Raw genomic sequence first — 22,886 nt, 5'->3', positions numbered from 1 at the left:
ACCACATTATAAAGAACCTGAAATCACAACCAGAAAAGGAAAACAAATCATTTAATTAAATAAAGAAAATGTGTTTGCTAAAATCAGTGTTCTAAGACAACACTACATGATTAAAAAGGGAGAAAAAGGTCTATCAAAAATGTAATTAAAATACAGCATGTATCTAACTCAGTTTTCTGGCATTGCATACACAATTTGTATGAGACAATGAATATTGTTCACAGTCTACACTGTACCTGCTCCATGATGTCCTTTACTTTGTCCTGTTCACAGTCTAGGATTACCCTCCTCTCCTTCTTGTTCTCTAGATCCTGAAACAGTGAGCGGTAGGCCTCATCCTTCCTCTCATCTTTCAGGTTCCCCACATTGATGGCTGTCACCTGCCACTTCCTCTCCGCCGCTGTGTCCAGAACAACCTGCAGTGTCGTCAGGCCTGAGAAAAGTGAAATTAAAGTGGGATTAAAACTGAATTAATACTTAGATTATGTTGCTGTTGTTTAAAGGTATTTGTTGAAATCTTACTTAAAAACACTAGACCAGCCTTTCAGTAATGTCTTGGGTGTTTTGAGTATAAACCCTATTCATTGATTTATTATTGGAAATGCCACACAGGAATTTTTGAGGCATCTACAAGTGAGGTAAATTATAGCAAAAAAAGAAACATCACAGCAGGAAGAACCAGCTAAAAAATGTGAAAATAAATGAATAAGAGGCAGACAAAACGCATTCAACAACATGGATGAACATTATTGCAGACTCACTGCAATGCATTCACTGATTGCTTATTCAAAGCTTGTGGAGGTTTTACAGCGACTCAGGGCCTTATATAAAGAGCTCATCTGGATGAGTCACAGGTATTCTGGCACGAACTTGACCAACATGTGGGAGGGAAGTGTGTCTAACAATACACTTGACTCTATCAACACAAAGCAGTTTTTATGGCTGCTTTATCAGAGTTTTTTTGAGCAACTTTCTGAAGCATTCCCTAGTCAAGGTCTCACTTGTTCTGGAGCTTTCAATTGTATTGTAAAGTTTGACAGTTCCATGAAAACTACCAAAATGTTTGCAGATGAAGACTTTGCAAAACTGCAGAGCTGCATAACAAACTAATTACCGGTAAGTGGTCCTTGTGTGGATATTCTTTTGTCAATTGCCATTTCCAAAGTCAAGAATGCCAAGAAATAGCCAAAGTTGTTGCTAATTCCCATCCCTCCAATCCCTCACTGGCTTCCCAACAGTGGAAACTCCTAAGTGTTTGCACAAAGCACTCAGTCACACCTGAAACAACGAACTCTGCTCCTCGTGATATTGGTTGTGGGATAATAAAACAGCCTTTACATCAATAACTTCCTCTGGATTCACTTGGGTTGGCTTTGTTCTTTGTCTAAAAATGATAGAGTGAAGAACAGGCACCGCTGCTGTGTCTGAGTCATTTAATTACATGTTTCACCTGTCTATTGCTCTGTAGTATAATGAGTTAAAGACAAAAACTGACCACACTTTCCATTTTAACTTATATTCCTATCATCCTCTCTCTATCTTGTTTCACAGCTGAGTCTCTGCTGATATTGATCCCTGGTCTGCAGAGGGCAGCTAGAAAGGCGTTTGATAAAAGGGTCGAGTGTTTCATTCCGCCTTGCTACAGCGAGGTGAATTACAGATGTAATCAATTTCATGCGACACGGCGGAGGTTTTATGATGGTGTGGAGGAAAGTGGAGGAAAATGGAGGCTTGCAGTTTTATCTGAGTGAACTATACATCATAATTACAGTAAGGTCATTATGGTCTGGTTAAATTTGACTGTTTCATCAATGCTTATTAAAAGAGATCATTAGAATTCATCAGGATTTACAGTGAGGATAGTGCAAGGACAAAAGCAAAATATTCAGGAAAATGTTGATTCTATATTAATGATTAAGGTTAAATTATAATTTTAGGTGATTATTGTCTTTGAAATGTATATGCGGTGGGGCTTTCCTTGTATTATGTATAGTAAACATGTATAATATGCTCAGTTAGGCCCACAGTGTTATTGTAAATTGTTTAATATACTTGGTTTTTAATTTAGTCTCTCATATTTTAATAATATTTACAATATTTCAGATAATCAAAGGCTCTGGTGAAGCAGTCTTATCTAAATAAATAACCATCATAATAATTGGAAGGCTACACATTTCAACTGTTTTCATGCTATGGGTTCTTCTACTCATATGAAACAAACATTTATTCCAAAGTTGAGAAAAATAGTGCCTACACACGTTTGGCAACAAGAAATACTGTACTCTATATTGATCAAATTAAACACTATAAAAAATACATCTACTTTGATAGCTGTTAATTGTATAATATACCTAGACCAGTGCAGTTATAATTATAAAAAATAATTTTAAAAAATCCATTACATTGTGCATTTTTTTTAACCCACTACTTAAACTGTGGTCAAGAAAAAAGTTGTTTCAGCTTCATAGATGGTGAGTGTTCATTTAAGTTGTTGACTACAATTATATTTGAGATCTAATTATACAATTCTGATGAACTCATAAACTCAGTTTTCTAAGTCAAGCCACAAAGTATTATCACATCTATAGCTGTGCTTTGAGCTAAATGCTAATGCTAAATGTGTGCATGCACTTAGCTTTTAGCGTGTCAGCATGGTAGTATCTACTCATTTAGTACTGAACACAATGCAGCTGAAGTTGTCATTCGTTTTGCAGGTATTTTTTTCATAAATTATTGTAGTAATTAAAAAAAGAAAAATGACCCGCTGATGATGCTAGAAGAAAAGTCAGGGGGGTCATTGATATCATTACAACTCTTGTAATGATCTTGAGGGAATAATGAATGCTTGTGCCTAATTTAATGGCAATTCATTCAATAATTGTCAAGCTATTTTACTCAGAATTGCAAATGTCAACTTCTTGGTGGTGCAGCAGTGTTGAGGCAATGTCATGGAAACAACAAAGTTATTAGGACAGTTTGTCTGGGAACATTTTATGCCAATAGATTTCGTGTATGTGTATATTTAACACACACCGACATTTTTTGCCTTGCTGTTGGTGCAAAAATGAAAATTCATGGGATCACTATTGTCATTTTTATTGCCATCTCCAGTGTACCGTAGCATTGGTACTGGTTGCATATCCAGAAGCTGTAACTGTCCTTTCCAAAATAATAATATCCACATAATCTTAACTCTATAAACATATATGTTTGGCATTTCAGCTAAGTATAACAGTGGACGCATAATTCTAATAATTTGACATTCATATTCCAATTTGTTGCACATTCTCTACATGATCTCTCTATCCATATAATGCAAACTTCTGATCAAAACGTTTCCAGGACTCAAGCAGAGACTTGGCGTCTCTGGTTTCCTCTGCAGTTCACACGCTACTGTATGATGCATATTCCCCTTGGATAAAAATGCTTTATTATCTCTTCTCTTTAGAATGAAACATATGTTAGGTTTTGGCTTGCAGCCCACTCTATGCCATTTACCCAAACAGGCACAGAGCTACCGCTGTGCTAGAAAGCAAAGATGTTATGTGACCTTGCAATTTACCCCTAAATTGCCCTGGATTTAAAAAGTCAGCTGAGAATAACCAGCCAAAGTAGCATCTGTGTTATTCAACCATTTGACATACAGTAACAAAGGAGCTATCACAGCTGTGATATGGGAATCACAGTAAACTTCCCCAGTTGGAGGATTTTGTTTTCCTCTGGCTGTGATCTCATATGCAGCCTTGACTGTAAAAGCTTAACTTCATGCTCATTGATCAAAAACATCACAGTGAGTTTATGTATGTGAATATATGAGCATATGCATAATATGATGCAAAAATATTCAAATGTGTCAAGAATAGGCTTATAAATAATGCATAAAGAAAATCAACCCAATACCTACAAATGTAGTCTCATATTAACTATAATATCTTTGTTTCAAGCTATTGTTTCCTGAGTCATGCTGTGGTAAAGGTCCAACATCCTTTACCAGGGTATAGCTGTCCACTTTCTGCATAATAATGACTGAAGCACCACCTACATCAGTTGGTAAGTGGTTATTGTCTGTGTTTAAATGATAAGAGTGCAGAATTTTATCATTGCCTATCGTCCATTATTATTCTTTAGGAATAACGAAAGAGAGCTCATCTTCTGATGGATGTCCATAACTTTTGCAATATTTTGAACTGAGTAAAATATTTCTAACAGGGCCCTAAAAAATGTGAAACATTACAATTAAAAAAATCAAAATGTTCTATGAGACATAATAAAGAAAAGTGCAAGTTTTTTTTTTTTTTTTTAGGTGAATGGCAGCATAATACAACCCTATTGCCAGCCATGAATATTGATATTGGACAGTTAGGTAAAACTCAAGGGTATACTGTATTCACGGAAATGTTTTTTAATGTTTAACACAAATGTTATTATCAATTCCTTATTCCTATAATACTGTATATGTGCAACAATAAGGTGACAGATTAGAAGAGAAAGACCTTCATCAAGTCTGTGATGAAGGCATGGCTAAAGTAAGGAATAGTTTACGCTTGGTTAAACCTGCATTAACTAATTTCTGGAGGGCATATGAAACAAGCTGTGAACCAAACACATATATTATAACCTCATAAATTGATATGATGAACTTGATAGAAAACAGATGCCTATTTACACATTAAGCAGAAAAAAAAGCATTTGTTTGGAGTTGTGTTTCTCTCCATCTGCTGCTGAATCTAAGCCTATTATATTTCTCAACCAGCAGTCACTAACTTTGTCTGCCCACTATTTGTTCTGGGCAGGTAGCTTACAGTCAGATTTTAAAGATTGTCCACCAGAAACACCTGCATATTACATCTGGAAACAACACTGATCACTGGCACACTATTCTGCAATGGCATAGATTACAGTGTATTGAACATAAAGTGCGAGACCAGGAATAGTCCAATATCAATGTGATTCCTCGGGACACAGGATTACTGACCAAGGTTATGAAAAAATAATACTTGTTTCATTCCTTTTCTTTCACTTTTTGTGTTCCTGACAGTGAATACATTTGAATTCAGGAAGCCAAATGGACGCAAAAGCAAACACTTCAAGTGCCTATCCACCCACAGATATACATCCATTATCTAAACTGACTTACTGACAACAGCTGACAATGGTGGTGTTGGTTCAGCCATTAGTTTCAATGTGCTAATAGAATTCATCATAACCAGTGGCAACTCGATTGCCTCCTCTCCCTTGGCTCCCTCTTTGACTGAGAAACACCCACACACATCCTTGCATCATCTACCAACCTGCTCAGTCACTTACAATCTCTCTCTCTCTCTCTCTTTCTCTCTCTCTCTCTCTGCCTCTCTCCACACTTGGGTTGCCATGGGAATGAGTGGATCACACTGACCTAATTAGACAGCCATGCAATGATGAAATATGCACAACAGGCCCTTTAGTGCCATTGCAGACGTACAGTATAGGGATAGCAGGTCATGGCTAGCATTAGCGGGAAGATGATCTAAAAGAGACAGTTGAAATCTGCCCGCTGATTTTGGAAGGGGCGGTAGTTAATTCAGGGTAGACATTGCAGTAAATGCTGGGAGAGCTGGTGGAGGGACATGACGGGGTCGTAGTATGGCATAAGAGACATAGAAGGAGATGTTGTAGATAGATGAACAGAAGATAGAGTATTTGCACGGGGAAAAAGGTGCAGAATGATAGTTAAAACAATGAGAAATGGTAGAAAGTTAGAGTGGAAAAGCACATAATTCCTCATGCACCACTGGCACTTAACTGTAATCAGCTTCAAGACTACTGTATAGACGGTAATAATCCGACTTCTCAGAGCAGATTGAATTCCTATTACCCTAAGCTAGTGTTATTCAAATGTTCACCTAAGCCATTTTTGAGCATTCATCAGGTATCATTCCAACACCCCTTAAGGGGGATCACAAAACTCCTTCTTTAAGTGTTAAAAATTAAAAAGAATTTAAAAGAGTGATTTTTCTTCTATAGGAGAAAGACTGAGGGACAATATATGATACTGTTATTTCACTGTAACTGGATACTGTTGAGGTCTTAATTCTATGCTTTCATTGCAGTAGCAGTATTAAAATAGAATGAACTCTATCTGTGGGAGAGATTTCCCTCTCTGTGCTGGATGGTCCCTCTGTGCTGCAGGAGGCTGCATTGTTCTCCAAGGGTGAAAGTCACAGAATCACAATTAGCAGATGACACTATGAAAAGAGTTATGTGACACAGCCAAATGAGATAGCACATGATCAGTAATTGTGTATTCCCTTTAAGTCTTGTTATTTTTGTTCTTATCATCTGTACGCTTTATTAGTGGTATTCACACATTCTCACATGTTAAATGCTAGCTTGGTGTGAATAAAAAGCTCACATTTTATGGCTTATATGCACTGTGTAGAACTGTTCATACAATAATGAAAATATTCCTCATAATTTTAATTCCAGACTTATATCTTTGCTGATTTGAAAAGAATCACCATGAAAGGAATCAAAGAAGATAGACAGAACAGATTTGAATATGAAGTAAGTCTGGATATTATTGCTTGAGGGTATATCATTTTTCATCTTACGTTGTCTTTGCATAAGATCAGGCTCAGGCCATGATCTTATCCAGGATCGAAATGAAAGGTGCAAAGGCTCAGAATAATGATACATTAATTTTGTCTATAATGCTTACAGAAAAAATAATATATCTTTTTAAAGTCAAGGGTATTATCATATATGTATATGGACTTTAATTTACTTAGATGGTCAAAAAACTGATAATGAGACATTTTTAAAACTACAAAGCATTTATTAATCAACTTGGGAAAGCTCTATGACTCCAAAAGATTTGTAGAGGTAGTTTTTTGTATCTGACATTGAGGTAGAGATTGTGACCAGTCAGCAGCTGTTGAAATCCAGATGTGTGTTTGTATGTATGTGTGTGTGTGTCTTTGGTGTGAGGGTGTGTAGGCGTATCTGTCTCCTCACAAAAAAAGCACCTTTGACCCAGAGGCCATCGGTACAAGACTGAGTAGCTCCCAGGTGTGACTGTGCAAGACAAACCATACCCACATAGAAAACACCCCAAAATTGTTCAATATCTGATGTGAAAACAAGCTCTATACAGTGAGTAAAACCTTCCACAAATACCATGTATAGCTTTATGGTAGATACTGTATTTACAGTATTTCACAGTAAATAAAGTCAAGGCCCAATTGCATGATTTGGTAACCCCTCCCCTAATGTGCAAATGTGCAACAATTAACACATTTAATCTAACATTCAAACAGTTTAGCACAGTGGCATTCTTTTGGAAATTTAGCCTAAAATAGGGGATAACTGTAAGATAGACTCTAATTTTGATAAAGTGTCTCTTAATTCCACATTTCACAAGGCATCTTAACTCTGTAATTTTTTAAATCTAATTTTAATTTGATATACTGCCAGATCCCAAAGCACGTTTTGGAGTTTGGGGTAGTTTATGTTGCTGCTAAAAACAAAATCATGTGCTTAAATTAAAATGGGAAATGATCAGAGGAAACCATTCACTCTTCAGTAAGAGTCTCTTTAGTGGCTGAAGGGCTCTACGAAGCCTATGGTATGATTTATGCCTTACTCCAGCTCTCTTTAAAAAATTCTTATTTAGCACAATTGCATAATTTTCAAGGACTAACCTTGTGCATAATTGCAGATTACATACAGAGAAGGTCAATTTCTCTGCTGTCTACCACAGTAATGTATGTAGTTCTAGCTGTGAAGCCAGATGGATTTTTTCTAGTGCTTACTATGTTCATATCATGAGCACGTAATGCAAACAAATGACACTTCTATTTAACATGAATGTGGAAGTCTACAGCTCCAGGGCACCTCTGCACTATGTCAGAGATGACTTTGACTACCTCCCCTCCAGCTTTGTTGTTTGTTGGGAAAGTAACTTTTAAACAGAAACTTTGTAGAGACTATAATTCAAATTTTAATCAACAGGCAATCACTGACGTTAATTTAAAATGAAAATAATGTGATGTCATGAAAGGAAACTATCCACTCTATCTAGTTATGCAGCCCCATATGAGTACCTTTGATGAATGCAAATTCAACAGAAACGCATCAAGGGGCACAACTAAACAGAAGTCAGGTCTATCTTTGTATGATGTAATTTTAAGATAAGAACATTGATGAAAGCTTTTGGTGCATCAGAGCTGATGATCACAGCTGAGGAATCACAGCTGGAAACATGCTTTCAAAACCAACATAATGGTTTCCATGACGTCCACATCTTACCTCGATCGCTGTCATACAGGTAGGCAAACTTGTCCCACTTGTAGTACTCTATAAGGCTGAGGAGAGGCCCCTTGATATCAGGTCTCATCTGTATGATGAACTGCTGATTCCCATCCAAAGGGAAGCTGGGCGTTATGAAGGAGACATGGAGCGTTCCACAAAATGATGTGATGGTATTGACAGATTTCTTGTCGTAGAATCCAAAAATGGCGTACACTCCTCTTGAAAACTGTGAACAGACTGAAGCAGAGAAAAAAAGGAACGTTATTTGTCACACATCCTTAAAGTCTTGACATCTTAAATAACATTTTTCACCTCCATGCCAGGAATGATTTTGAGAGATCAATTTTAGAAACAAACTCATCTCTCTGTCATAACTCATAACAGTGCCTCCGAGAACTTTATTGCAACCCTTTAGTGCACATTAGGGCTACATACAACTGCTAAGGGATGTCTCTTTCAGTTTCTCTTTCAGCTGATTAATGGATAGCTTTTTCCATAAGCTCTGTCAGGGGAGTGCTTGTATTTGACAGTAAAAGGTCCACCGTACAACAGTCACTATGTGAAACTTTTATGAGTAGCCCTATGACTTTTTGATACAGTGGGAATAAGCAATGTTGAATGGCCCTGTGAGTCGCACATAGGAGTCCAAAACTGTGAATTCTTCATATGGGATTTTCATCTGTGCTGCACCATGATATGCTGTAATGGTGCAGTCTGCTGTTCAATTTCTGTTTTGGCAGGAAACCATTTCAGGCTTTTCCTGTGAGAACATTTGGCAAGACAGATATGCTACAATACACTCCTTTTCCTGCCACCTTTTAGAAGTAAATGTATCCACTGTAGCTCATATAATATCCTTAAGACATCTTCTTTTAACGCCATCAAACTTGAATTATTGCCTTTGTTAGGATCCTTTTACAGTATGCATACAGCATTTATGATGATTCTGTGTATTCGCGCCCAGGTTATATGTATAACCCGCATCCTGTTGACTCTGCAAAATCACCTTTGATCAATAATTTATGACTCATGCACCAGCACATACATTATACTACTCTTGCTGGCATCTAACATTGATTATACACAGACCAGAAAAGGGTACTGTGGGCTGAAGGTAAACATGAATACTGAAGGACTCAGTAATCCTTAGGTTGCAGGCTGTTTGTCACTGGGGTCAGCAGATTGGCATGTTCCTTGTAAATGTGTATTGATCAAATGTAAGTTAATCAGGCTTATTGACTTGGACATATGTGTGCTCCAATGTAATTAATCTAATGAGGCATTTCCTTCTCCACAGTATAACTGGGATAACTTGCTGACATCAGGAACTTAAGTCCATACATCAAATATCAAGTACTGTAAGTATCCTGCCACTTCTGAACTGACAGAAGAACTGGATGAAATGTAAACACGCTATGCAGCATGGAGACTGAATGTTGTGATCTTAGCAACATGCAGATGAGTGAATATTATAAAAAACATTCATTAAAGTTTCTTATTCAGCCTTTATGTCAAGAATTGCTGTTTTCTAAAGAGTTATTCAGTCCCTGCTTTAATGTTTCGCACATACACGCAGTAAGTGCTCAGCAAAGCCATTTTCCTGTACTGTCAAGCACTAAGCAGCTTCATTATTGACTTTGGGGCGAATAACAGTAGCTCATTAAAATGTCTCTTTGGTAAATTAATCAAGCAGCCTGCAGTCTTCTGTCTGTCTCCATTCTCAAACTTTGTCAAAACAGATTCACTTGGATCACCGTCGAATCAAACTATAACTAACTTCCCATGTCCCCCCCAGCAGAGTTGCAAAATGAGGTTTTATTTTTGTTTGTTTGAGAATGGTAGGTGACAGTTGGAACAAATGCATAGGTGGACATGAAACTCCAATGAGCAATCAGTTTAGAAAATATTTGGTTCAAAAGTCAAAGGTACAAGTCTGTGTGAGGAGATGTTAATTATGAATTAGAGTTTGAGTTTCAGTAAGAAACATCCATCACCAACAGTAAACAAAAGTGACAAATTGAAAGTAAATGAAAAAATCCTCAGTTAAAATAAACTTCATTTGGTTTCTCAATTGATTTTGAATGCATTTAGAAAACCAAGGTGCCATGTTTTGCTACCAACTTATATAACATGAATTAGTTAAAGGTAGAATATGTAGAATGAGCAGAACAACGCCATCTAATGTCTCGAGATCGTAGTCGCAACAACCAAAAAGTAATTCCAGCAGTCGGGTTGCCAGGTCCGGTGCCGGATTTTATTTTAGCTCTAACTCTGTAAATATACCACTTTATCCACATGTCTAACCTTTTTAGGCGAGAAAGTAGCCCTTTAGATCCACAATGTGACGCTAATTTGTCCAAATAACATCTGCTTAAAGTTTTGTTCCTGCGAATTCGGAGCCACTCAAGTTAGCCGTAGCGAGTAACGCACTTCCGGTCATTTTCACAAAATAAAACACCCGTTGCCTTTTATTATTAAGAAAACCATAACGATAGAGTTGGTGCTTTTATTTTGAAAACAGGAAGCGAACATACCCTCGCTGTAACTGACTTGAAACCACCGAGGTACATTACATTGTAACGCCAGTGGGAGTAGCAGCAATGTCTCTGCATGTACTGCCTAATCCTAAACACCGATTGGCTTGTGTGTGGTGTCGTCAGAAGCAGAAGAGGCTCACGGTCGTAAACATCTAGTCACGTGTAGTCTGAGATGGACGCGCAGGTCAGGAAATGACGTAAACGGACCGTATATGGTTTGTTATTTGTGTTATTACATTACGTGTTGGACTAAATACATGGACATATTGAGGAAAATATTCCGGTTTTATGAAAACGGATTTCATATTTCACAAGAATGGATACTTGGCGAGCTGTACAGAAAGTCCTGAGTCATAAGATGATCGTTGTGGATAAAGAGAAGACTTTGAAGGTATGTAGGCATTATAGCTTTTCTCACTTAGCTGAGTGGCTAGCCGAGCTAATCGGTAATACTATTACGGCTGTGAGCAACCATATAAGTCGTGAGTGGTCTTGAATGAATCAGAACAATCTAAGCTTTCCAACAATGTACGGCATGAGTATATATGTTTAAGGGTTGGCGTTTAAAACATTCAGAAGACCGTGTGGCTACCTCCTAACATCCGTCCCGTCCCGTGAACGGAACAGCGTGCGTTAAGAGGTTAATGATCAAATATCAAAATCCGAATAGCGTCAGAAAGTCAACCCACTCTCCACATTTCCATTGCTACCGTTTTGATACTTCATGGTACACAAACAAATAGCATCTCATATGTAAGCTTAGCTTAGCTTAGCTTAGCTTAGGGCGAGTTCAACAGTACCACTATTATTGCGCTAAAAACTCAGTGAACCAGCAGCATACAAAGGTAAACAACCACTTATTTACAGTGACTAACAGATATTCTGTCTTACCTTCGAAGTTTTGTGATGAAAAGTTGTACTTGAGAGCAAAAAACGCTGGTTTTAGTGAGTCCAACACGGCCGTGTTTGTTTACAACTCCATTTCACCCAGTGCCTGCCTACAGTAGCTGCACCGGAACAACAGACAACCCTGGCAACCCGCAATTCCGGCCGTTAATTGGCTGGTACAATGTACACAGAACGTGTCTCAGAACCTGGCTTATTGTCCATAGTAACCGTGGCTAAGACACATTGGTATTGTCGTATTTAGAGCCATCTACCATTCCAAATTAGCAGAAAAAGTATGATTTTTCAGAAACAAAATTGAAACAATTAACAGGGACCATAACATAGACTTGTAGTACATTTATATGATGCAGAAGTCTCCTTTCTCTCTCACATGTCTATAGTACCTTGGAGTTATGGAGTACATGCTAATCTGTACAGTGTTATCACACAAAGTGTGTGTCTAAAGTTTCTTGGTAGTGGTAAATATGTATACTGTAAGGATAACAATATTTATGAAAAATACTCACATTATTTAGTTTATTTACTGAGTATACATTTTGGTGGCTATTTTTATTACACAACCCCTGCTTAAAACATGTCAATGTGTGTTTACTGCATACCAAAACAATATTTTATGAGGAATCTAAACTTTACACCCAATAATCAAAAGCCAGCTTCTCCATCCTTAAGGCTACTTCAACCCCCGCTGCCTTTTACACCTCGGAGTTCAAAAACATGCAGAGCTCATCAAGAATGGGCCAGCATAAGTCAGGGGATGGCCAGCTTTCATCCACTGCCAGTATTCATGTGCTTCCAAAATCTTTACAGCTCCGTCGACTCAAGCAATTAAATGTTCATCACAGACACTAGGGACAAACTGTTAACGGTGGTCCGATCACTTCCATCAGTCTGTGGCACTGTTCCTAATCTTTTTAACAGATGACAGTGGCCAGTGATGTGACTGCAGAGAGATCAGACCTCACTAATCTAATTTCATTTTTTTCTAACTGGGAGTTAATAGACCCCAATATGACAGGAAAATCATTTTGCACAATTCAGTGAAGGCGAATGAAGAAACGTTACATGCAGATGTAAATCTGTAGGTCTCTAAGTGAGGTAGCACATATTAGATTAATTCCCATTCAAAATCATTTACTTGCTATTTTTTTAATGATCAATTCTTCACTTTAACCAACCAGGACAAGACTACTTTATATTTCTACTCCACTATATTTCAGTATCATTTATATTTTTAAATTTCATGAATGAATTATGAGATGAGTGGCCCCTGGGCATAGACAGATACAGTGCAAGTGTAAGAGTATGATTAAGTAAGTTTTTGAATGCAGAAATTTTGCTTGTACTGTAAGTGAATATTTTTTTTTATATTTCAGTATTGCTATTTTTACGTTTCTAAAAGATTTGTCTATGGTTTTACCTACTGATGGCTCGTAAGTTTTTAGTTGAGATCATTTTTTTCCCAAAAAATTGCCAGAGTAGCATAAACTTGATTTCTCCTCAATTCTCCATCCCTGTGCTTACAAAGGTAATGCTTCCTGTTGCAAGAGGACAGTAAATGATATTCTTTTGTAATCAGCTAAGTTTAGAAAATCAGAAAACTGTTTATGAAAACAAGAGGGGAGGAATTACTGACTCTCTTCCCTTTTCTGACTTTCATCCATTTTCAATATAAAATATATACAAAATGATTTTTTCCTGAAAATAAAAATAAAACTTATAAGCCATGCACTTATGGTGCTTCTGTCTAAAAAGATCTGCTGGGAAATTTAGAAACTAGGTGCCCCATTCTCAAATGGGAGAATAATATATACCCAAATTCCCTGTTTCCCTTTTTCTCAAGCATTCCATCCTTTTTTTATATAAGGTGACCCCCTGTAAATCCACTTGAGTCATTTTACACTCTCTCTACACTTAGCAATGCTCACATTTATTTCAAGGAGAGAAAAAGAAACATTCAGTCTAATCATGATATCAAAAAAGAATAAATAAAATATATTATCTCACTCCTCATTGCCACCCTGTGATGCTAATAGAGCTGTAGAGTTTTTCTCTGTCTCTATGTCATGTCTGTCATTGTCATGCTCCTAAAGCTTGCTTTGCTGACACTCTCTCACTGGTGAGCTTGCTGAGTTAGCCCAGGATTAAAACTCTCTGAGCTCATGCTTTATAGAGACTGGATATCCCCATGAGTGTGCTGCAGCTTATGCCAGAGCGAACAGTTTGACAACATGTTACTTTATTACCAAATATGGTAATTCCCTTCCAGAAGCAATGCACTACCCATTTCTCCACGCCGTGAATGTTCAGAGGATTTTGTCGACTGTGGAACAAGACAACAAAAGAATGAAGAGCAAGAGGTTTTTAATGGGCGAGACATCTATGTGTGTTTCTACAATGAGGAATTTAGAAATGTTTAATTAAGGAAGAAAAGCCAGACACATACAGACACTCTTAGAAACAGCGAGGATTGTGGAAAAAGCCATTAAGCTTCTGTCACATCTGACTGCTTTTCAATGAAACCCGGGAGTCTTCGCCCTCTGAAACCCCCCTCAGAGCACCAAAAAAAAAGAAGTGACTGGGTAAATGTTTTTTTATAGTGTTGATGAGGTAAATCTTTTTTTTTGTTTGTTTTTTCTGGTGTTGACGAGGTCATCCTAATTAGGCACCATGAGCAAAATGTTGCTGCTGGGCCGTAAGCTGTGGTTTAGACCCAGTTGTTCCTTTCTATCTTTCTGTAAAAAAAAAAAAAAAAAAAAAATGCATTTCACAGTTATTAATCTGGGGAATGTTCGACTACGATAAACACAGTCAGTAATCCTAACATTGTAGTTAGCAGACAATAGTGCATAATATGTGTGTGTGCTTGTTTTTGTATGTGTATATCTGTGTGTGTGATGGGATGGTCTCACAGTTCCTCACTTTTTTTTGTAATTCTTTCATCTGTGAACCAGTGATTTCAAAGGACATGGTCCTGTGATGAGGGCAATGTAAAATACATGACATAGAACAAGTACATTGAAGACAATCATAGTGCAAGTTATGATTCAGTTTTCATTGGCTACATTTGAAATGTCACCAAAAAAATGATGTTATTTGAAAAAAGAACATGAACAAGTATATCAAGAAAACAGATTTATAAAAGTGTGGCTTGGTGGAAGGCCACGCATCAGCACTTTCTGCACTGGAGTATTAGCGAAGAAAATGACTTCTTTATTGAAAAGGCTTATAGAGGTACACGGCTGGAATGTAAAATACCATGGTCTAAAAACTGAGAGCTTTGAAATTCTGTTTGCTATCACATTTGATGCCTCTTAAAACGAATGAGAAATGACCGTTTACACCATCTATTAGTAGTACTAATTATGTAATTATGACCTAATGAAGTGACAAAGTTCAGATTAAGTCAAAAGAAGGTAATATGATTTTTTCAATGCCAGAAACCTTTCATGGGATCCTTCATGGAGCCTTACATGAAAATGTGGGCTGCCTTAGACTCAGAGGATATAACTCTAAGTTCTCAGGGGCATCTTAGAAAAGCAAAGTAGGCTAGTACTTTTCAAAATCCAAGAAAATTCACTTCCACTTTATTATTATTATTTATTTATTTATGAGCATGATCAAGATATTCTTATGAAAATGTGTCTATTGAAGGATTTTATATATATATATTCTACATATTATTTGTGGTGATTTGATGTTAAGTGATTCAATACTGATAATGCAAAATTAAATGTATTTAGTAAAGTAAGTAAGTGTTTTTTGAAGTTGAGAAGAGTGAAAGCAATTACCACCATGAAAAAAAATGTACTTAATTTCAGAGCCAATGGATTTGCATTGTATGTATGTTCATAGTACATCAGAAAGCAAGGTATGTCAGTTTTGTGATTCTTCAGTCTGATCAGGTTAATAGCTGGATTCTGGAAAAAAGATTCACAATTGTTGTTGTCTATAGTCCATCTTATCTCAGATGTGCAGGACTCATCAGACACTCTTTGGTCATCACAAGGTCCTAATCACCTCATTATTACCAGGATGTTAAATCTGTCGCAGAGTGACTCTGGCACTGCGTATCACCTTCCAAGGAGAAGGTGTACCCTATGAAATATATTTAGCCGTCCCAATTAGCTGACCTCATTTTCACCACTGTGGCACCAAAGGCATCTCAACCACTCCGCCACTGTTTACATTACAGCTACATCACTGATCAAAGATTAAACTTGCATATATTAACTGCTCATAAAACAACTTCAGCTGATGTCTAATAATCTCTGCATTAGTATGAAATTTCATGAGAAGTTGAAGCAAACTGATCATTTGTTAAGTCCTTGAAGAAAACATTACAAAGTTCACTTTTTTTGGTAAATTATGGGTTGTGTTTGCATTAAAGTAAAACACATGTACATTTATTGTATGGCTATTCTTTTCTAGAGTCATATTTTTTCAGTATGTGTAGGTCAGATAGGTATCATTGGGCATTAACACATTAGCACAGGAGTATTATTAAGAAAGAAAAATGCTCTAAAACCAGGATGAGCCAAGCAGTGCACAAATTCAACAGAATATATCATTGTAGGCTTCACAGAAGGTTTTTCTGTATTTATCATGATCAGAGGGAACATTCATTATATCAGCAGTGGATAACATATCTGATATTTAAAAGACTGACAGTGGGCCGAGCGCATAAGCAAAATGATGAATCAGATCAGTCTAACACACACACACACACACACATATTTAGACACACAGACACACACACATACACACATACACACACACACACACACACACACACACCACGTCACTGTCATGATGATCATCAGCAGTCCAGTCACAGCTAACAGAACTGACTGTTAAATATCTCACCCTCTTCAACACTCCTGTTCTCACCACAGAGAAAGGCCTCAGGACTTTAGGGCTTTTATGTAAAACTGATCTGTCACCAGTTAGAAATGCAGCTTTGAGCCATCACCCCTTCAGAAACCTGAACACGTGTCATTGTTATAGTTTTTGAATGGGTACACATTGACCTTGTGCGTTTTTGTGGGTTGTCTGTGACCTCCAAATAATTACTCCAAGAATAATACTCATATGTGGGATTTCTAAGTGTAATCTGTATGTGTAAATATGGCTATGAGAACCACAGTTGCCAGTGTCAAAGTTTACCATACATCAATCTCATGCTACTTCTGCTTTTGCTAAACATTTAGTTTCAGTAAATGGTGAATGCTGTTGTTTTTTTTCCAATGAGGACAGCCTTTCCTGGATGAAGGGGTCCACTGTCAGTGGGTATAGACCAAAATTAGAGAGGCAACCCTGTCTCCTAAAACTGAGAGATTTATATTGAATCTATCTGGACAACTTATGTCATTTGTTTTCCTATATTTATTCCTGAAAACTGAAGCCTGATGATGTCTTCATTAATGTTTTGGCAACTTAAAGTATTTGTTAAAGAGGGGAAATCTCATCTCATTTTGAATTCTATTTAATTAAAACCATAAACTTCCTCTTACTGTAACCAAATATCTTTGTGGCCTAAACTGAACAACACCTGGGAAATGACGTAAACTCAAGTATCAAAGTCATGCTAATCTTGGACTCTCTGACGTCTGCACTGTGCAAGGATGACACATCTAACTGAATTGGAAAAAAAAAATTGCCAGTGAACATCATCTGCAGCATTATTTCCTCCAAAATAAAATTCACGAACAAATCATTAGCACATTTATGTAGTTTGTATGTGACCAATAACTGTAAGAAAACAAATATATTCATGAAAACCGCCGGCTGTGGGCACATTGCATTGTACTGATTTTACATAAATCCACAGAACTGTCAGACTTTCCTGATAGAAACGACATTTCCATGACCTATTTCATCCTCAACAGCAGGTCCCTCATAAGTACACATCATGTTTTGGCTCTCCTGGGTAATCTCAACACTTCAAAGTCCTTTCATAGTCCTGTCCATCCTGTATTGTTGCCGGTGAAGCAAGTATAGCTCAAATATGCTTTCCAATCCAGCATTATTTCTGTCTCCAGAGATTATTTTGAAATATCATACTCCTTCGTTTTTATCATTATGCCTCACAGAAACAAAATGGACAAAGATGGTTCAAACATAAGGCTCAGAATCAGGAACAGAACAAGGCCCTCATCTTTTCCTCCTGTCTCAATTAATGTACAGATTAGCCCACAGTGGAATTCCTTTTCATACACTGTCATTTCTAAAGGACCTCTTTAGGTTAAAGGACTATGAAAGAGGTAATATGGTTTATCAGCACAACTGTAACAATTAAGGGAAGCAGACATATTCATCAACATCCTATAAAATGTACAGTAAGGAGCACCGGCATCATTTTGTGACTTCTAACAGCATTGTCTGCAGCCCACACAGGCACAATGTGGTTTCATTCCCTTTGTAGACTGTTGCCAGGGTTACATATTTCAGCCATGTTCTCTCCACACTGTAGAAAATATTCACTCCAGCACATTATTTCATGTAGTGTTGAGGATTTAAATGTCAGCTTTTTGAACACAACTTTTAAAAAAGAAATCTGCAAAATGAGTCTACTTTTTGAAAAGCACTTTAAATTATTTCACATTTCACACACTAATTGCCACATGTGGACATTATTGTTAGTGTAGGGTCATTTATTTTTCATATTACCACTTTCTCCTGAAAATGTGTTCATTTAGGAAATGATTTCAGTGGTAAGATATTGTCACACATGCAGTGCAGCCCTGCAGGCTGTTGCCGGGGTGACAGCCCTCAGTCATGCTCTTGAGTGGCCGATAGGGAGACTTCTGGGAGGTGTCACTTTGGGCCAGCGAGGCGCACTAGCAAGTGTTTTTGTGTGCCTTTGAGCAACCCTTCCGGCAGCTGGTCTCTAGAAGAACAGTACAGCTCAGTTCTTATCAACTTATGACCCCCCCTTCCTCCCATCTCCCATCCTATTTCTCTCTGTCTCTTTCTCTCTTCCTCCGTCTCTCCTTTTGTTCACTGACCTGTTTCCTGGAGGCTTTCTGATGGCCGTGGATGGAGGATGTAGGATTCACAAGAATGGAGCCAGATGAATGCTCTCTATAATAAACACCCAATGTGCGATCATTGTACAGCACCCCCAATGTCCCAATCGTCATTTCAGCTCTGCCTTTTGTTGTTTTCTATGCACTTTTGAATGCTTTAGCTGTAGCGAAAGGGAGGGGGTGAGGAGCAACTGTGTGCAGGCTGTGGAGCAGAGGAAACTGTCTGAACAGCTCATCTGCAACAGCTATTGACTAAGTAGGACTGCTGACCACTGTGGAAACAACACCCACCACAAACAACATGTACTTTTGATGATGACATCAAAACATTAAAAGGAACTCACACCAGAGTCAGTGTATTAGTCATTGTGAATACTACACAGCTGGTAAAAACTAGTGTATGCTTTTGTGTGTCTGAAGGAGAATAAATAACACCAGGGTTATCTTGATCTGGAGGCCATGTACTGTAGTCTACTCTAAAGCAAACAAACAAGATGCTATACAATTGCAAGATAGGCGCAGTGTAGCATTCAGGATTTTGGAAGACGGAACTAGGGACTAAAACTTAACTTGTTACAGCCTTATTTGTTTTTATTCTTCATATTAAGTCAAACCAATAAACAGATACATGATTAGGTCCCAATACAAAAGCTGAGACCTAACCATTTGCAAAACAACCTACCTTGTTTTACAAATGGGGGGGGGGGGGGGGGGGCACACAGAGAGAGAGAGAGAGAGAGAGAGAGAGAGAGAGAGAGAATATGGCTTATCCTATTTGCAGGGACACATTTCAGACTAAAGACCAGTAAATTGGGCACAGCTTGTCCACTTGGGGATTTTTGGGTTAGTGGTTAAGATGAGGGTTAGAAAAGTAGTGGGTTGGATTAGGATAAGTCTCCAGGAAATGAATGTAAGTCTATGTAATATCCCCAAAAGTGACCTAAGGAAATGTGTGTGTTTGTATCTACGGTGTTTGTGTGTGCAGTGTACCCCCGAAAAGTAAACTGCTAAATAAAGCAATTGTGATGCAATTCCCTGTACACACACAAGACCTATTTTAAACACTGAGCATTTAAGAACAGCAAGCTATACTGGAAGACATAGCACATATAAGCACCATTCCATATGGAACGCTAGTACTGGTTGAACATGAAATGCTCAAACCTTTGATTATGTAACACCTCATATTACAAAGAGATTAATCAAAATTCCAACTACAGTAATACCAGTTCTCTATACTTTATTTAAATACATTATTCAGTGCTTTAATACATTCTTAAATATATTTGGTAACTTAAAAGCATTGCTTAAGCAGTCTGGTTTAAACCTGCATCTTAGATCTGAAGAAAGGGTAGCACTGTGTTGTATTGCTGTGCACGGGCACACGAATCCATCCAACTAAGCACAATACAGAATACTTCAGTCATATTGATCCAGCAGAGGTGGCCCATACATCACATACAGCTACTGTGTTCTGCCTCCTGTAATAAAACACGCTGTATGTTCACTGACCTTTAGTGGAAATACCAAAGCAGACTTGGTATCTGCAGTTCTATGTTATAATGATCTTGGAAACTGCCAGAACAAAATTAGTTAAAAACACAGCTTCATCGAGCAACTGAGGGGGCTGCTGCTATAGCAACCAGACACTCAGTATTTGCTGAAGATGAATAGGAATCAACTCAGGGATTTGGAGCATGCATTAATACAAATCCTCCTATGCACCATGGCTCCTGTTTTTTAATCATAAGGAAATTATGAAAAATAATGACAGCTACCCCAGCCTATAAGGTGTGACTAATTTATTTCCTGTTACCCCCCCCTCCCCTCCCCTCCCCTAGACCCCTTTTATTATCTTCTCCCTCTTAGAAGAAGCAGATGGAGAGATGTGACACCCCATCAATGAGAGGTCATCTCTCCACTCACAGTTACCTTCAACCTCTGAATACTTCATCTTCTGCGTTTGACTCCTGTATCCTCCTATTGTCCATGAACCTTATTTTGTCCCTCTGATGATCCCTCCCATGATTATGATTTCTAGCTCCATTGGACACTTGATCTCACACAATACATTCATAAGTGGTGTGGTTTGGTGAAAATGTAGTCTTAGTATATGATTATTTTATGAAGCTGAAGTAGCAGTCATCAAGCAGTGCTCCGAAAAACAGCAAAAAAGAAATAAATGGAAATAACTGGTGATGAAAACAGTGTTTCTATTATAGAGAAGAGACGCTCAGAGCAGTAGATTGGCAAATCTGGCTTGGATCTGTTTTCGTACTGCTGAAATTGGTTAATTTCATACTGAATTATGATACTCAATGTATGAAGACAATGGGTAAATGTGGACAAAGTTTTGAGTTTGCAGCAAAAGCACAGCCTCATCTATATGACTGACCTGATTCTTCCCCGCCCTTCTGCACACCTGCGTCTACATCCCCAATCTGCCCAGCAAACTGGCCCGTGTCCACTCATTCTTTGCCAAATCGTCTTTTGAGACAAAGCCATGTGTTTCAGCCATTTTTCCAGTCAGTCTGTTCTGCCTGCCTGTTATAACCCCCTTGCCGGCGTTTTGGGACTTACACCACCTTGCCAGGTTCCTTGATTTGTCTGTCTGTTGCCTTCCTGGTTTTTTGGCTTTTGCCTATTTTTAACAACAAATAAAAGCCAAACCTTTTATCTTACCTACTGTACTTGCCTGGTAGTCATGCTTTGGATTCATGTTTTTACCAGCTGTTACAAGATATACAGTACTATATACTACACTATACTATACTATACTATACCGTACTAGGCCTACTATATCCTATACTGCACTATGTACTATATCCTATCCTATCCTATAATATCCTATCTGTCCTATACTATGCTATACTATACTATACTATGTACTATGCAATATATCCTATCTATCCCATCCCATCCTATCCTATCCTATCCTATTCGATCCTATCCTATCCTATACTCTACTATAATATACACCATCTAGGGTATGGTAAAGGGTGAGGGAATACGGCACATTTAAACATTTCTGAATGTCAAAAACGAGTAGATGAGAAGTACACTAACTGTCATCTGTATAACAAATCCCACAGAGAGGAAGACAGCAGCTCCCAAGAATGACTTCATTTTTCATACACAGTGGTCCCTTGTACTGTTCAAAACAGTTTTGATATTCTGTCTTTGTCAAAGCTTAAGCACTTTGAATAGGTTCAAATAACAAGTCCGGAAGAAAGAACATGGAGATTAAATAATAGTTCTGCTTCAAAAGGAAGCAAACAAACAGAGCAGTGACCTTCCTGAGGCCCCGGTTTCTGACAATAAAGTGAAGACTTAAAAGTAAGATTAAAGTTGCAGCTGCAATCATTTTCAGGATTGGATGTATTCACCACTGTGGAGGATTTTCATGTAAATTTGACTCTTTTTGACAAGCACCCCTGTTACACAGAAGCCTGTTTTGTTGTGCAGGCAAAAACACAAAACAGAACTTGTTGACAGAACACTGGACCATGACATACCCATATTTGCTCATAAGTAATCTGTTTGTATGGCTGAAAAGTAAATAGCATGTACTGTAAGGTATTAAATGTGATTAGGGTGCTAATGTAGGAGAATACTGTGAGATTATGCTCTACTCTCAGTGGGTATTTTCATAACTGTTCTGTCAAACTTTCTTCAATTGAGGAAGTGGAGCTTAATGAGGTTGAGCTGGTGGATAACTGAGCCAAGTATCTGCAACAAAGTCTAGATAATGAATCGGCAAAATCTTGGCACTGTGATGTCTATTGGCAGAATACTCTTGTCTTGTTGTCATGGTGCTCGTGATAAATATCCTCACTTAACCATATTGTTATTCTTTCTGTTTGACATTTCACTGGATTGAGTGTTAAAACTACTTTAAAATTGTATTTCCCTCTGGTTCATCTGGGTGGTTATCAGGATTTACATTGTATTGAACTCCTGTCACAATCAATCCTTTTCACTATCAGGTACACTCTCAAGAGTTAGAAGTAATTACGTTTCTTTAATCAAACTTCCAAGATTAAAAAAAGCTGCCTTTACTTCTCTTTCTCTCTCTATCTCTCTCTCTCTTATTGTATCTTCTGCCTCTGCTGTCCTACTGACAATT

The 22,886-nt window shown here is 37.8% G+C and overlaps 1 protein-coding gene across 4 annotated transcripts in view; it reads right to left on the bottom strand.

Annotated features, from left to right (window-relative positions):
- Nucleotides 1-22,886, bottom strand: part of gria2b (glutamate receptor, ionotropic, AMPA 2b) — a 49,401-nt gene that overhangs the window by 15,531 nt on the left and 10,984 nt on the right. For all 4 annotated transcript variants that reach the window (XM_053324298.1, XM_053324299.1, XM_053324301.1 and 1 more), the window contains exons 3-4: nt 8,287-8,526; nt 237-433 (exon numbers count right to left, since the gene is read on the bottom strand). In XM_053324298.1, coding sequence (XP_053180273.1) covers nt 237-433; nt 8,287-8,526 — 437 coding nt within the window. The remainder of the gene's footprint in view (nt 1-236; nt 434-8,286; nt 8,527-22,886) is intronic.

Source organism: Scomber japonicus, chromosome 8 (assembly GCF_027409825.1).
Source record: "Scomber japonicus isolate fScoJap1 chromosome 8, fScoJap1.pri, whole genome shotgun sequence".
Lineage (NCBI taxonomy): Eukaryota > Metazoa > Chordata > Actinopteri > Scombriformes > Scombridae > Scomber > Scomber japonicus.
This window is presented reverse-complemented; position numbering and strand designations above follow the sequence as displayed.